General features: G+C 39.3%; 1 protein-coding gene across 14 annotated transcripts in view; it reads left to right on the plus strand.

Annotated features, from left to right (window-relative positions):
* Positions 1 to 17,857, plus strand: part of PSD3 (pleckstrin and Sec7 domain containing 3) — a 492,229-nt gene that overhangs the window by 250,162 nt on the left and 224,210 nt on the right. For all 14 annotated transcript variants that reach the window (XM_070781665.1, XM_070781669.1, XM_070781676.1 and 11 more), the window contains one exon: positions 851 to 909. In XM_070781665.1, coding sequence (XP_070637766.1) covers positions 851 to 909 — 59 coding nt within the window. The remainder of the gene's footprint in view (positions 1 to 850; positions 910 to 17,857) is intronic.

The following is a 17,857-nucleotide window of genomic DNA, read 5'->3' on the forward strand; positions in this document are numbered from 1 at the left end:
GGAGTGGCGAGTGAAAGGATAACTATTCCTGTCCATATGTTTTTAGCCAGAGAACTAATACCCAAAGAGTAAACAGTGGAAGATGCACATCTTGGTTTTCTTTAACTTTTGCTTCTTTCCTAATTCCCTTTCTTTCTAGAAAATAAAATTTAAAAAATAAGAGTATTAAATAATTTATTTTCTTTTCCATATGTCATAGAAAATTGAGAAACCATAAGTAAAAAGTAAAATTATAATTTTATTATCCAGAAATAATGATATCTTTTAATATTATGTTATAGATCATTCTAGATGTATTATATTAAAATAGAATCGTACTGGATATAATTATTGTGAAATATCTTTCCATTTCAACGTGTGTACTTGGACCACATTTTTAATGACGTCAGCGTAACAGAATTGTGTTTTAGGTGGGTCATATTCACTCACTCCCATTGTCAGCAAGCTTCCTTTAGATATTTTTGTATTTTGGGTAGTTCTTTTATTTCATTAGTATTAATATGATATAATATAATATATATATATATTATATATTATATATATATAATAATATAATATGTCAAAGGACACTGTTTCAAAGCTTTAGACATTTTCTGTCAGATTGTCCTCTAGAGGTAAGAATAATTGACTTCATCACCAGTAGAGTTCAAGTCTGTGCACTGAGATTCTTTTAATAACGTTTTCTTATCTATTTTCTGTTTCCCCAAATGAATAGGATTAATTGTGCCTAGCCACAGGATTGTGGTTTCATAGGTTCTTATTAAGCATAGGTATGCTGTTTTAATAATATTGAGCAGTCCAACAGGAACAAGTGAATTAATGCTTTCTGTCCTTGTCTCTCTTCTGTTAGATGGAGTCCATTGCCTCACCTGTGCAATGATGCTTCTTAACACAGATCTCCATGGCCATGTAAGTGTAGGGGTGTGGAGCTGTCTTACAGAGAGAGAGCTCCAGAATTTCCTGGGCTTATCTTTGCTTTTGTGTTCATACATGTTTACTCTCTGCCTTCTTTTATCTCGTTCTCTACATGGCAGGTAGGTAAACATAAATCTTTGGAAAAAGAAATAGCTTTTTTACATGCTAGCACTGAGCGTAATTTTAAGTATGCACCATGTTGTCTGCATGTCTGGAGTTCTAGCTATAATGCGCGCAGTCTGTTATCTTCTTTGTCCACTAGATGGCAGACTGAGCTTTTACTTTTGGTTTTGGTTTTTGGTTAGCTATGAGGGTTGATACAGTATTGCAGAAAGAGGATGTTAAGTTAGATCTGAAAGTGTTGACTATGTTTTCACTAAATATAGTAGCAAGTGTTAAGAGCTAAGTTTTTTAAACACCCCTTAGCTTACCTGGTCTTTTGCTTGTTGAAATATCAATATAGTCTACTTAAAGTATAGGATGAACTTCTTAAATTTATGATTGTAACTATACTTTCACCTTTCACAGAGGTGGAATTTTAGCTTTTGCTTAAATTGTTCATATTAGAGAAAATAAGAAATGTTGTAGTTAAATATAGATCAATATAGATCAAATATAGATCAACATGTACACAGCACAAAAAATATTTCATAGTCCCACGTCCATTTATTTTGAAGGGAAAATCATGTTTCTTGTGATCAGTCTACATCATCCCTTGATTTGCCATATGGTTTTTACCTTACAACTAAGAAATCATATTAAAAGAACTAAAACTAAGATAATGGCCCTAATTTGTTCTTCTGTTCCAAAAGGTCACACCTTATTTTAAACAAGAAAAAGGATAACTCCTTTTCTTGTTCTCCTCTTTAAGAAAGGCAAGTAGAGCTGTATGGGGTCCTTAAGATGGACTGAGGGGGACAAGCCTCAGTTTAACAGGGCGGTAAAATGTCTTGTGGAAATGAAGGTACTGGGATTCCCACAGCGTGAGCCTTGGAGTGAGTGGCAGAGTCTGATGTTAATTCAGCGTGTGGGGCTGGCCAGCCAGCATGCTGTCCTAGCCTCTGTTTTCCTGTTGCCAGTGAAGCAGGCTCTCACCGCTTTCCTCTGTTCATCCTGTGACCCCCCTTCTTCTCCTCTCACCCAGTTTCCTAGTCTAACCATCAGCTGAAGGAGACGCTTTTGATTATGCTTGTCCACACGTGACATTGACCCAAGCCAGTGGGTCCCAGGGCCGGGGATCTTCTTCACGTATGATAGTTGTGTATTTACTCTGTTCAGACTGAGAAAATGTGTAAGAATGAAGAAAAGAATCTAGTGACAGTTTGATTCTTTTTTACAGGTTGACTATGTCATAGAACTTCTGTAGAAGTAGCTAGATTTGCAGGCATTTGTTTCTATTAAGGGGCTCCCCGGTGGTTCAGTGGTAAAGAATCCGCCTGCCAGCGCAGAAAACGTAGGTTCAGTCCCGGGGTGGGGATGATCCCCTGGAGAAAGAAATGGCAACTTGTTTCAGTATTCCTGCCTGGAGAATCCCACAGACAGAGGAGCCTGGCAAGCTGTACAGTCCATGGGGTTGCAAGAATCGGATATGAGTTAGCGATTAAACTACCACCACCATTTCTGTTAAAAACTGGATTGCTTTTTAAAAAGCTAATATTGTTTTAATAATAATTTCAAATAAACCTGTATCTTATTAATCACAATAATTTGAAACATAGCATTAAATAAAGGTGTGAGGTTTGTTATTTATTCAGATAACTCTGCACGCTTGATACACAAACGAGACGCCCTGGGGTGTCTTGTGCGTGGGTTCAGAACCATAGGTCTTGAACTCACTCGTCTTCCATGTTTGAGGAATTGAAAAGAGATTAAGTGATATACTACACTTCTTTTTGGCAACTGGAATATAAGAGAGAGTTTGTATAAGTGAATGGTTTAGTATTATCTTAATTTATGCCAATCATACATAATTAACAAGTGGTTATAGTGGCAGAATTACATATGAGGGAGAAAATGATAAATACAAATCTCTCTGTATCTTCAAAATCATGTTTTTAGTGAGTATTAGTTCTCAGCTTTGTTTTTAAAAGTGTGTGCTACATACTGGAGATTGTTGTTTAAGTTTTGTATATTAGACTTTTTTATTCTTGTATACAATGCATGCTGTTACAAGACTGTTGAACATATAGTAGCTGCCATAAAAACTAACCATGTGAAAATGTGTTTCTCTTCTTTTCCTCTGGATTCTTTTTAAAAATGAATTTTCCTTCTAGGTGGTAAGTTTTTAATCCATAATTTTGGATGTAGCTTCTCTTGCATCATGATTACCTGAATTATGGTACAGTGTCTGACTTACTAGCAATGGCTCCTATGAAAGTGAATCATTCATAAAGACTATAGAGTGAATTATTTCTAATATCTTCCCCTTTCACCCTCTCCTTATGCTATACTGCCTAGGCCTCACCTCTCATTACTTAGTCCAGAGCCAGAGTAATCCTCTTGGGAAATGAACTAATAATCCACTTCCCTTTTCTTCCCTGCCATCGTGTCATAATAGCATGACCTTTCTAAGAAGTGCTGAGACAAGCTTGCCCTCACGCTCTCAGTGGGGAAGGTGTAACCTGAGAGGTTCTCTTCTTAAGGCTGTTCATTGGGAATCTTCCTGTGCTATGGAATGACGTGTTGAAAATGCATTGGCATGGGCCTTTGTTCTTCCTGCTAATCTTACTAATAAAATGGTAGAAGGTGTACTAACATAGCAAGCCTAATTCAGTGCTGTATGTTGGAATGCTTTTCTGGCTTCCCCTTTTCTAGTTTATTCTATCATTAAACAAACACTTTAGTGTTTATGCTCCACTCCAAGTTTGCTGCCATCTGGGTAAGGATCAGAAGTCAGATGGAGTGGTGTTGGTAGGCTCGCCGCCCTTAGCCAGGTTACCTACAGAGGTGGTGAGGGCTAACCGAGGTGCTGCGGTAGAGAAGCACTGGGGGAGGGGGTCTCTTAATTACATACATTTCACTAAGTGGGCCGCAGAAAGGCAGTCTGCAATATATACAGTATTTTGGGGAGAAATTCATTCAGATGTTATAGTCATTTCATTGGAACTAAAGAATGGTGATTCCCTTCTGTATCTATTTTAAAAAATGTGAATGATTTTTACCATTATTATACCAATAATATGGACTTACTTTTACTTATCTGCAAGTGGTTTACTAACCTTCATTAAATAAGTATTTTCTAATTGTGGTCACATTTGCTAAGTAATCTCTTTTATTTTTAAAATGCCCCTTCGTCTATGAAGTCTGTATGCAAGTTAGACTTTTGTACATACAGGTCAATTTCTGTCAAAACAGTAAACAGATTTATTTTTCTCTTGTTCTGTTGGACAAGTTGTACTGAGTATTGTTACTATCAACAAGCAGAGAGTTGAAACTCTATTTTTTAAAGCCTTGCATTTTATTGGAAATAGTATGAATAAAATGATTTATCATGTTAGAATGCATTCATACCTTTTCCTTTTCTGAGCTACTCTGCAGGTACGCTCTATTAACTTAAAAGCATCTCTCTTGTCCTCCAGTCATATTCAAAATCCAGCCTCTCGAATCCAAGACTGAAGACAGGCAGCAGGGCTGGGACAGTGGTCGGGAGGACTGGACCCTGAAATGGGAGGAAGTTTCAGAAGAAGAACTGAGATGCAGTAGACAGTGGGGTAGGCGGAAGCATAGGCATTGGCCGGTTTCTCAGCTAAAAGTCGGAAGCGATCCACAAGACGGTGCTGCCCAGGCCAGGCCGTGGTCAGAGGCAGGAGCCAGGGCATTGTTGTCAATCAAGATTTTGCGACAAAATCTGCCCTTTAACACCGCGGCTCGGGATTTTTAGTGACAATTTTATCTGAAGTGTGTCTGTGCTTTCTGGCAGAGCCAGGCCCCCAACCACCCCACTCCACCCCCGCCCCCGCCACACATAGGGGTGGGGAGTGGGCTGTGGTCCTTCTGGAGTGGTGGCTGCCTGTCTGGGCTGGGCGCCTGCAGATGCTCTGTCCTTGGGATCCTCGGCCTGCTGCTCATTATCTTCAGGTTTGTTGCACAAGGCAGGACCTTAGTGGTTTTTTGAGGGGTTGGGTTATGGGTTGGATAAGGGCTAAAACCACGGCAAGGACACTGTACTGGTCTAGGAAAGAAAGAAGGCAGGAGTACAGTACAGCTTTTGTAATAGGATAATGTCAAAAAGTTGTGTCGTTCCGTTGGAGATAGATCTTAGGAACTCATTATTTTTCAATTTGTAAACTGTGTGAGTAATTGTGATAATTCAAAGATGGGCTCTCTAGGACACTGAAATTTTGAAGGCTGGGTTAAATAAATATTTGGTTATTATCAGAAGTGGAAAATGACTATTGTGAGACCTGTAATTGAAGAATTTTAATGCTTTTCCTTTTCATATCATGCTATCTCGTCTCTCCACCCTCAGGAGCAGCGCAGATCTCCGTGAGGTTGCTAGGTAGTCAATTTGCACCTCAGGAAACTTCTGTGGGCGCCTGCGGTTGTCGTCCTGGTAACTGACATCTGCCCCCTCCTGTGGCACGGTGGTCTCTGAGGACCCCGCTTTGTGTCCCTGCAGCCCTCTTTCCTCGGTCCCTCTTCCAGGAGGGCCAGCCCTGGCTGCAATTTCTTTTTCTATCTGAGCCCTGTCCCTCTGCGGACTTCCAGCCATGGGTGACATTTACTTCCAGTAAGCCTCCTCCCCTTGGAGTCCTCCTTTACACGCCCTTGGTGCTGCGTCCTTCCTTTTCCGGTTAGACTCTGCAGCCACAGTGACTCCTCCAGGCTCTCATCACTTCAGAGGGGCAACTGCCTAGAATTTTAGTAGGAATCCTTACTTAAGCGCATCATAATCAATCACGCACGGGAGGATCTTCCTGGCTTTCATCACTCCTCAAGATGACAGCCTCCCTTTCCATTTTCCTTCCCTGCATTTCTTCCTCCCTGTCCCTACCCTCTTCTCTTTCTTTTTGGTAGTTCTACTTTCCTTAGAATCGGGTCATACTTATAAAACACAGCAGGTGTAGCTTTCCAGTTGAGTCAGTGGGGCTCATTTAGGGACCTCAGATCCTCTCGCTGATACATTGTTCAGCCCTCCGCCCTTCTCTTTCTTACCAGGATGTGTTTTCACATTTGCACAGATCGTTAGTACAAGGTGATAAAGGAAAGCAGATGGAACTCTTATTAAGGCAGGGCTGGCTCTTTCCTCCCACAGATAGTTTGGGGAAGAGCAAGAATGAGGACGAGGAAGGGGATAGGAACCTCCGGCCTCTGACCCTCTTATTTACTTTAATGTCTGCCTTTCTAGACAATCATGTTAGAAGCAGAGATCAGTCTTTGAATTAATAATGAGAACAGTCTTTTCCTTTATCTTCTCAAATTTTAGAGGAACTACTTTTTATGAAGCAGTAATCGAGCCTGCTACTAAATAATTCTCAAGCTTTTTGTTCTCAGGATCCCTTTATACTCATATTTTTGAGGGCCACCAGAAAACTTTTACTTATATCTGTTAATATTTACCATATTAAAAACTAAAGTTGATGATTTAGAAAATGTATTGAATCACTTTTATAATAGCATTTATAAACCAATTAAATGAATAATATACTTCTACCAGACCACCTGACCTGCCTCTTGAGAAACCTGTAGGCTGGTCAAGAAGCAACAGTTAGAAATGGACATGGAACAACAGACTGGTTCCAAATCGGGAAAGGAGTACGTCAAGGCTGTATATTGTCACCTTGCTTATTTAACTTATATGCCGAGTACATCATGAGAAATGCTGGACTGGATGAAGCACAAGCTGGAATCAAGATTGCTGGAGAAATATAAATAACCTCAGATACACAGATGACACCACCCTTATGGCAGAAAGTGAAGAAGAACTAAAGAGCCTCTAGATGAAAGTGAAAGAGGAGAGTGAAAAAGATGGCTTAAAGCTCAACATTCAGAAAACTAAGATCATGGCATCTGGTCCCATCACTTCATGGCAAATAGATGGGGAAACAGTGGAAACAGTGACAGACTATTTTGGGGGGCTCCAAAATCACTGCAGATGGTGACTGCAGCCATGAAATTAAAAGACGTTTGCTCCTTGGAAGAAAAGCTATGACCAACCTAGACAGCTTATTAAAGAGCAGAGACATTACTTTGCCAACAAAGGTGTGTCTAGTCAAGGCTATGGTTTTTCCAGTGGTCATGTATGGATGTAAGAGTTGGACTATAAAGAAAGCTGAGTGCCAAAGAATTGATGCTTTTGAACTGTGGTGTTAGAGAAGACTCTTGAGAGTCCCTTGGACAACAAGGAGATCCAACCAGTCAATTCTAAAGGAAATCAATCCTGAATATTCACTGGAAGGACTGATGCTGAAGCTCCAATACTTTGGCCCCGATGCAAAGAACTGACTCTTTTGAAAAGACCCCGATGCTGGGAAAGATGGAAGGCGAGAGAAGGGGACGACAGAGGATGAGATGGTTGGATGGCATCACTCACTCAATGGACATGAGTTTGAGCAAACTCTGGGAGCTGGTGATGGACAGGGAGGCCTGGCGTGCTGCAGTCCATGGGGTCGCAAAGAGTCAGACACGACTGAGGGACTTAACTGAACTGATGAGTAATAATTATACTTAAAATTTAGTGAAAAAATTAGCATTTAAAAATTTTTGAAAATCTCTTTCATGTTTGGTTTAATAGTAGACTGCTAGATTCTCTGCTTCCACGTTTTGTCTGTCACAGTATATCACAAGTCATGTAGCTTCTAGAATACTCCACTGTAACTTATGAGAGAGAGACTGAAAAATGTTTTTATTGTTATTATGAAAATAGGTTTGACTTCATGGATACCCTGAACAGAATCCCTGAACCATACTTTGAGAATCACTGTGTTACCATAGTATTTTCAGTTGCCATACATATTTTTTTCTTCATGCTATTTCTGGCTCCTTTTTCAGTGGCAATGTATTATGGAAGTGCTGGGGAATCCCAGTAATATTTCAGATCTCTCTAAAGGTGGAACTTATAGCACACTAGCTTTGTGTTTGGGGTTTATGAAAGAGTACTTTGAGTATCACAGCTACAGCTTCTTGGTTTGTAAATTTACAAAGGATCCTGTTTTGCCAGCTAATCATGTGTATTAAAAACTGGACACCTGAGGGCAGCAGAACACAATTAAGCTTATCTGATAGAGACGCATATGAAACCAAAGCAAAGAAGCAGCTTTCAGCAGAGCTCCAGAACTGAAGTCATTACCAAGTCAGTAGTATGCTTTTTCAGCACTTACTGTAACATGTTGGAGGAGGTGGAGTTGCCATGTGGGAGGGTATGCCTGCTGTGTCTTAATATCTCAAGATTTATGAAGCCAGATTTTACCAATGGATCAAGAGAGCCTTCAGTTTCTCCGAAAGCATGTTTTCCACAAAGCTTCCAGACTTTACACTATTAAAAATGAAAAATTTGAGGATTGTTATACTAATTCTTCAACCTTTCATCCAGAGTGTAGACTGTGGGCTGCTTCCTGGTGAGTGCAGAGTTGAGACGCCACTTCAGCAGCAGCTCACCCTCAGGCCTGAGCGAGGGTCAGGTCTTGGCTGGAGCTCCATTCTCCGTGTCAGAGAAGCGGGCTCAAAGCAAAGCCGTGGTCACACTTAGGCTCAGTTTTGGACTGTAGCTTGTGTGGTGTCTAAGACGTTGCTAAGATCTCCATCTTACCTTTCCTCCTCCACTCTCAGTTACCTCTGAAGTCCGGAGCTGATTATCTGCTGGGATCGGGGGAAAATGCCACCACTTTAGCAGAGGATAAACCCGAAGTTAAAGCCCAGAGTGTGTCGGATGCCTGACCCATTAGCTCATCCGTGACGTGTCCTCGGGACCGGGGCCTCCTCCTTCCATTTTCCTGTAGCCTCGTGCTCAGTCGCTCCAGTCGTGTGCAACTCTTTGCAACCCCGTGGAGCCTTAGTGCACCAGGCTCCTCTGCTGTGAGATTCTCCAAGCAAGACTGCTGGAGTGAGTTGCCATGCCCTCCTCCAGGGAGTCTTCCCAACCCAGGGATTGAACCTGTGTCTCCTGCATTGCAAGCAGATTCTCTCACCAATGACCCACTGGGGAAGCCCTTCTTATCGACTAAGGGCCTGCAAACCACGCCCCGCAGTCCAGCTGGTTTTCCTGAACACGATCACACACATTTGCAGACTAAAATGACAGTGTTGAGTAGTTGTAACAGGGATCTTACGGCCTGTAAAGCCTAGAATATTTATCTGATCCCTGACAGAAATTTACAAAACTTGTTTCTTCCAGACCGGACTCTTGCCCTAGTCTATGAAACCTTCTACTTCCTCCCTAAAAGTAGTAGGTAAGGCTGAGGAGGATCCTTTTACCTAACATTCTAAATGAGAAACATGTTTACATCCAAGTTATATTTTTCAGACATGATAAATTCATCATAATTTATTCATATAAATACTTTATATCTGAAAGGAATCAAATGGAGAAAACAGCTCTTTATTTTTAAGAAAATATATTTTTAAATGACTGTTTAGTCATTTGGGGAGAATAACCTTAAATTTGTCTGGGAGTGTGAACCCCCAGTCTGGGTTGTTTTTTTTTTTTTTTTAACTTTTGACTAATATTTTCTCTCATTAAGGATAGTACCTTAATTGGTTAAATTGTCAAGATTTGGGCCTGACTGGTATTTTGGGATTTCAGATAGAATTATTTTTTGTGGCTTCTCCATTTTAAGTTTGGTTAAAAATGCCTCCTGATTCTAAAGATATGATCTCTAGATTTACATTCTTTGAACATCTCAGATTTGATTGGAAATACTGTATTGATTTCAAAGAATAATTTTTGAGCCTTTCAGTGCATAGGAGGCCTTTTCAAATTCCTATGCTTTATTCATTTAATGGGAAAGAATTCAGAATATCAGAAAGTTCTATGAAAGTGCTGCCTTGGCATGCAACTGCCAGCATTTGTTTCAGAGAAGGCCTCCTTTTCCCCAAAGTCATGATTCAACTTGAAAACAAGACTAGAACCATGATGCCTATGAACTGTTGAGATGCAAAGTCAGTGATTAGAGTAAGCTTTGACAGTATTTGTTTGAATAATAGTTTTTCAAATTAATTGATACAAATTGGTATAACACAGTCTCATAAGTACTTATAAGGACTGTTTCTTGATGACAAAGACTTCATTGTCCTTGGACTCCCTGATAAAAATAGCATAAAGACTTGGGGAGTGTTTAAACATGGGTGTCAGCAGGACGCACAGTGGGCTCACCTGACTCTGCTTTTGCTCCTAGAGCTCACCGGGAAGAATGACTAGTGAGGCAAAGGAGGACAGGGAGTTGCAGATGTAAACAACCTTGATTATTCAGGAAGTTAGCTTACAGAAATAAGAGGATTATAAGAGAATACTATCAACAATTGTATGTTAACAAAAGATCATGCAGGTGAAATGGACAGGTTCCTAGAATGATAAATACTGTTGAAACTGAATCAAGGAGAAATAGAAAATCTGAATAGACCTATAGCAAATAAAGAGATTTAATTAATAATAAATAAAACTTTCCTCAAAGAAAAGCCCAAGACCAGATGGCTTTATTTGTGAATTATACTAAACATTTAAAGAGGTTTTGATATAAATCCTTCACAAAATCTTCAGAAAAAAATAAAAGGGGAGTGATTACTTTTCAAAGCATTCTATGAGGACTATACTACCCTGATACCAAAACCAGACAAAACTATCACAAGAAAACTAATATCCCTTATGAATAGCCCTGTGAATATAGACTCAAAATCCTTAGAAAAAGGAAAATATAGTCTAGCAGTATATAAGAAAGACTATATATTCTAACCATTTGAAATTTATTATAGGAATGCAAGATTAGTTCAACATATGAAAATCAATCTAAACTCCTTATTAATGGAATAAAAGAGAAAAGCCATGATTATCTCAGTAAATACATAAGCACTGCCAAAATCCAACACCATTTTATAACTAAAAAAAAATATATATATATATATAATATGCCAGGAATAAAAAGGAATTTCATTAATTCCTGAAAATGAGCATTTATGAAAAACTCATAGCTAACATCATACTTTCTGGAAAAGCTGGAAGACTTTTTGTGCCCCAGATCAGAAACAAGGCAAAAGTGTCCAGCCTTGCCACTTCTTTGTTACATGTTGAAGATTTTATCCAGGGTGAGTAGGCAAGGAAAAAAAATAAAACATGTCATGATTAGAATGAAATAAGTAAAATTTTCTCTGTTTGCAGAAGACTTGATCTTTTATGTAGAAAATCCTAAGGAATCTACAAAAGAAAAAAATGATTAGAATCTAAAAAACAGTTCAGCAAGGCTGTAGAATAAAAGTTGAATATACAAAGATCATTTGCATTGCTGATACTAGCAGTGAAGAATATGAAAATGAAATGTTTCATTTACAGTATCATCAGAAATACTAAGATACTTAAGAATAAACTTAACAAAATAAGATGAATGCATTGACGTTGAAAACTACAAAACATTGTTGAAAGAAACCAAGTAAGTGGAAAGTAATTTCATGGTATTGGATTGGAACCCTTAGTGTTAAAGTGCCATGCTCTCCAGAGTGATCTTCAGATTCAACACAGTCATCCTCAAAATGCCAGCTGACCTTTTTGTCCCCACAGAAAATTGATAAGCTGCTACTGAAATTCAATTACAATTTCTATCCAAGTCCCAATGGCATTTTTTGCAGAAAAGAAAAATTCATCCTAAAATTCACATGGAATCTCAAGGGACTGTGAATAGCCTAAACAGATTTGAAAAACGACAAAACTAGAGAACTCACACCTCCTGATTTCAAAACGTATTACACATCTACAGTAATCTAAAGAGTGTGATACTGGTGTAAAGACAGGCAAATAGGCAAACGGAATAGAATACAGAGCCCCTAATGGACTCTTGTATATATACTTTTTAATGATCTTCAGCAAGGGTGCCAAGATTACTCAATGGGGAAAGGACAGTCTCTTCAGCACATGGTGCTGGGAATAAAGGACATCCAAAGCAGAAAGTGAAGTTGTACCCTTATACCATATAAAAGATTAACTCAACGTAGATTAAAGGCCTAAAACGGCAAAACTATGAGAATAAAACATAGAGATAAAGCTTCATAATGTTGGACTTGGCAATGATTTCTTAGATCCGACATCCAAACCACAGGTAGCAAAATTTAAAATAGACAAATGGGCTTACAGCAAACTTGCAAACTTTTGTACACAAAAGAATACTACAAAGTGAAATGACAACCTACAGAAAGGGAGAAGATATTTGCAACTCTTATATCTGATGAGTAATAAATATCCAGAATATGTAACGAACTCCTACAACTCTACAACAGTTACATTAATTACCCCATTTTAAAAGAGGGAAAAGGATTTGAATTAGACATTTATCTGAAGATATTATACAAATAACAAGGAAGCATATGAAAAAATTCTCAACTTTCACTAATTATCAGAGAAATGCCAATTAAAACTACCTCATACCTATGAGGATGGCTACTTTTTTTTTTTTTAAAGCAAAATAACAGAAGGTGGCAAGTATAGGGAGAAATTGGAATCCTTGTATGCTGTTGGTGGGATTGTAAAATGGTGTACCCCTATGGAAAGGAACATGGCAGTGCCTTAAAAAATTAGAAGTAGCACATGATACCCCTATCCTATTTCTGGGTATATATCTAAAAGATTTGAAAGCGGGATCTCAAGGAGATATTTGCATACCCATGTTCATAGCAGTACTTCACAAAGCCCGGAAGTGGAACACCCCAAATGTCCATCAATGGATAAACTGTTGAACAAAATTGTAGTATACATCTAATGAAATCCTCAGCCTTAGAAAGGAGGAACCTCTGACACGTGCTGCAAGATGGACAAACTTTGAGAACACTATGATTTCACTTTCGTGAGTTACCTAAGTATTCAGAGTCATTAGAACAGAAGGTAGACTGATAGTTTCCAGAAGGTGGAGGGGAGGTGGATAGGAAGTTATATAGAGTTTAAGATTTGCAAGATGAAGTAGTTCTGGAAATCTGTTTCACCACAATGTAAAAATACATAACCCTACTGAACTGTGCACATAAAAATCATTAAGATGGTGAATTGTTTGTATTTTTAACCATAACAATAAGAATGCAGAGGTGAAAACAACTTGCTACAAAGCTATGAGAGTCAAGAGAGTGTTACACTGGCATCAAACCAAACATCTAGATCTGTTCAATAGAGTTAAGAGTTAAGGAGTAAACCCTTACATTCCAGTCTGTTGATTTTTGACGAGGATGCCAAGGCCACTCATTGGAGAAAGAATACATATGGTGCTGGGACAGCTGGATAGTCATATGCAAAAGAATGAAATTAGATTTTTCTTTGCTACTCTGTACAAAAATTAATGCGAAATGGATCAAATATCTAAATGTAAGAGCTAAAAGTATAAAATCTCTTAGAAAACATAGGAGTAAATCTTTGTGACTTTGGATTGATTTGACATTAATTTGTTACATATGACACCAAAAGCACAAGCAACCAAAGAAAAAATAAGTAAATTGAAATATCATCTAGATTAAAAACTTTCTCTGCTTCAAAGAATACCATCAAATGAGAAAATGCACATGATAGGAGACAGTATCTGCAAAGTACATATGTGGTAAGGAGCTTGTATCAAGAATATGTAAAGAACACAACTCAAGAATAAAAGACAATAATAAAAGGACAAAGGATTCAAATCAGCATTTCTCCAAAGAATATGTACATGTGGCCAGTAATGCATGAATGTATGCTGAACATCACCAGTCATTGCTGCTGCCGCTGCTGCTAAGTCGCTTCAGTCGTGTCTGACTCTGTGCAACCCCATAGACGGCAGCCTACCAGGCTCCTCTGTCCCTGGGATTCTCCAGTCAAGAACACTGGAGTGGGTTGCCATTTCCTTCTCCAAAGCATGAAAGGGAAATGTGAAAGTGAAGTCGCTCAGTCGTGTCCAACTCTTTGCAACCCCATGGACTGCAGCCTACCAGGCTCTTCCGTCCATGGGAGTTTCCAAGCAAGAGTACTGGAGTGGGGTGCCGTTGCCTTCTCAGTCATTAGGGAAATCCAAATCAGAAGCACAGGACACCAGTTTACACCCACTAGGTTGGCTTAAATAAAAAGGACAGAGAAGTGTTGGAGAGGATGTAGAGAAGCGGAAACCTTACACGCTTTTAGTGGGTATGTAACCTGGTGCCAGCAGTTCCTCAAGTGATTAAACACAGAGTTGCCATATGACCCAGCAATCCCGCTCCTGGGTGCACACATAGGAGGAATGAAAACAAGTCCACCCAAACTTATGCGAATATTTTTAGCTATATTATAGGAACCACAATGTGGAAGCAGTCCAAGTAGCCACCAATTTCTGAATGGATAAACAGAATTTAGTAAGTTCATATAATGGAATGTTGTTTGGCAATAAAAAGAAGTTAAATACTGGTTAATGCTTCAATATGGGTGAACTTGAAAGCATTATGCTAAATGAAAGAAGCCAGTCATAAAAGACTGTATTTGTATGATTCCATTTATGTGAAGTGTCCTGCATAGGCAGCTCCACAGGGCTTAGTAAATAAGAAGTTTATTATTGGTGTTCAAGAGAATGGGTAGTGAGGTGGAAGAGAGATCTAAGAGTGATGGCTAATGGATGTGGAGCGGCTTTTTGGGGTGATAAAAATGTTCTTAGTTTAGACTGGTGATGGCCATACTGCTTTAACGATATACTAAGAATTACTGAATTGTATAGTTCACAAGAATGAATGTTACATGAATTATATTTCGATAAAGCTGGTGTTTTTTTAAAAGTTGTAGTAAGTTGACACTTATATAACTGACATATTGACACTTACATATAACTTACTGGCATATTTTTAAAAATCTTCTTGTTTTGCTCCTGGTATTTGTAATTTGTCTACTTTTCCATAGTTTTATTTTTGTTTGTATAACATGTTTTTATATTTGGGAGTCTTGATATTGTTTTATTTGATACTTATTTTAACAAAAATTGCATAAATTGAGATGAAAGTTTCAGTTTCTTATTGCCAAAAGACTCAGGTGTTTCAATATAAAGCATTCTAAAACAAGTTTTATCATTATTAACATTGCAAGGATTAAAAACAGATAATGTCATCAAGTGAAAGTGAAGTCACTCAGTCGTGTCCGACTCTTTGTGAGCCCATGGACTGTAGCCTACCAGGCTCCTCCGTCCATGGGATTTTCCAGTCAAGAATACTGGAGTGGGTTGCCCTTTCCTTCTACAGGAGATCTTCCTGACCCAGGGATTAGAACCCGGGTCTCCCGCATGGTAGGCAGACGCTTTACCATCTGAACCACCAGGGAAGTCCACTGACAGGTCGGTATAAACCCCCGACAGGTTTCTGCTGTGAGCCGTATGAGGTCACTGCGGAACCGCAGAGCAGGGCTCCTTATTTGCTTCACGCAGGACGTTTCATTCATTCACACAAGCACACTGTAGAGTTAGTAAAGTACAGCAGAAAACATGTTTGCTAGGAGAACAAGGACCTAGAGCTCCAAGCATCCTTGCCTTGTCCTGAAGGATCCCGGATGAACCCCCAAGATGAAAGGCTGCTGCTGAGCCATAAAAGACTCCAGGATTCTTGGCCTCCAGAGGAGAAGAATTCAATCCGGGGCCAGTGACGAGGCTTGATTGCTCAGAGCTTTTGTGTAATAAAGTTCTATTAAAGTATAAAAGGGATAGAGAAAGCTTCTGACACAGACATCAGAAGGGGGCAGAAAGAGTGCCCCAATGTTATCAAATCACATATTAAAAAAACATTTTTGTTCTTAAGTGATGATTAAATTATGTCCTCCTTTAATTTTGTTAAAAGCAAAGAATTGAAACCACCTAACTTGGAAAAGAATTTTTTACGTAGTCATTATTCATTCATTTTCTCAAATCCTTGAATCATATCCCAGAAAAGCCTTGCCAAGTCATATCAAAATGACTATTGATCGTACTTGCTAGTTTTTAGCTTAGGTGGCACCCTGTTTGATCCGATACACTTGATAAGGGAAAATTGAGCTATTGTCTTTTTCAATATAACGTTAGGAAACAGTATTTTCCATTAAGGTTCCTTTCTGTGCTTTAAATAAATTTCCACCAAAACTTGGGACTACAGCTGCAATGTATTTAAGTTATAGGAAATATCTACCAGACACATTAATTGGCAAAGCCAGTTCTCATTGTTAAAACATTTATGCAGTCTTTCCTCTAAGTGTGACTATCTATGCTGTCTTTCCTGATGGAAGAGGTAGGGTTTCAAACAAAAGTTATAATTAATTAGCAAGCACTGGACAGATTGTTTCATGTTTTAAGGCAGAAAGGCAGTTGTGGAAAAGGAAGTGAGAAGCGATGACTTTGAAGACACACAGGTGACTCTGTTCTCAGGCAGACGTGTATTTTTTAAGTTCTGTATAAATACTCCCTTGAAACTGTCTCTGGTTTTGCATTCCTTTTAAAGTCTGTCTCCAGAACATTCTGCACCAACTTGCAGACTGCTGTCCCACCCTGCTCTTGGTCTTCTCTGAATAGAATACAGCTGCAGAGCACGCGCTGCATCTGCCCGTGTGTCGTGTGCAGGGCCGCGCCGTGTGGGCGCACTTCATGTTCACTTGGACCACATTTGCCAGAGCCCCAGTCTCTGCACTTTGTTCTGCGTCCCTGCTCATGGCATGGGTTTCTGTGGGAGTCCAGACTCAACCTCAGAATCCTTCACAACTGGCAACTTTTATTAGCCAGTTGGAGCTGGCACTGGAGGCAATTCTGTGTCATAGCAATTTTATTAGTTTTCTCAGCATATTTGCATCTCTTCTCTTTTTACAGTTCACATTTTCTGTGTGTTTAGTCGCTCAGTCATGTCCAACTCTTTGTGACCCCATGTACTGCAGCCTGCCAGGCTCCTCTGTCCATGGCGATTCTTCAGGCAAGGACATTGGAGTGGGTTGCCATGCCCTCCTCCAGGGGAATCTTCCTCACGCAGAGATTGAACCCAGATCTCCTGCATTGCAGGTGGATTCTTTGCCATCTGAGCTATAAGGGAAGCCCTCACATTTTCTAATTTTTGTTTATTAATGAGATCATCTTTGGTTAAACTTATTATCCTTAAGTTGAGAACGAGTTTGGAAACAGTTCTCCAAGGATCTCTTGCTTTTCTTACATTTTGTAAACTGAAGTTTGGTTGCCTTTGTTCTGGTCTGTCTTTACAATATTATTTCTGTGGTGAGCAGCATTGGAAAAGTGACTTAGTGATTCCCAGAGCAGTGGTTAGATTTGTGTATGGCCTTGAAAGATACAAGCTGGTTTCTCTCTTTACAGCCAAGGGGTAGATATGCTTAACTGTCCCATTGCGAGGATTCAGGTTCCCAAACCTCAGCACTTCTCCTGTGTGTGCAGGAGTCAGCTGGCCCCACTCAAGGTGCTCTGAGTACTGGGACTCAGGGAAGTGGAGCAAGAAAGCGCTGGGGTCCCGGCCACTTCCGTTGTGATAAATTCCTGCGGTCCTGTTCTGACTGCATTCGGCGGCCTGTGATAGGCTAAGTTCTTAGCTTGAAGTAGCAGCCTGAAATCTCAGGTCCTTCATCATTCTTGGCAATAGGTAGGAAATACAAATAAAGAAGCAAATAAATAGCCATCAGAGTTCAGCTAAGAAATATCATTTTATTCATGCTTTTCCTGTAAAAACATTATATATTCTTTTCATAAATGTAGCAAAGGTTTTTCAGATTTTTTCTTAGGCTAAAATAAAACCTTGACATAATTTTGCTATTCATATTTAATGACAGTTTTCAAAGCATAATAAGCCATCTGTTTTTTTCATATGCATATAAACT

The sequence above is a fragment of the Bos indicus genome, chromosome 27 (assembly GCF_029378745.1).
Source record: "Bos indicus isolate NIAB-ARS_2022 breed Sahiwal x Tharparkar chromosome 27, NIAB-ARS_B.indTharparkar_mat_pri_1.0, whole genome shotgun sequence".
NCBI lineage: Eukaryota > Metazoa > Chordata > Mammalia > Artiodactyla > Bovidae > Bos > Bos indicus.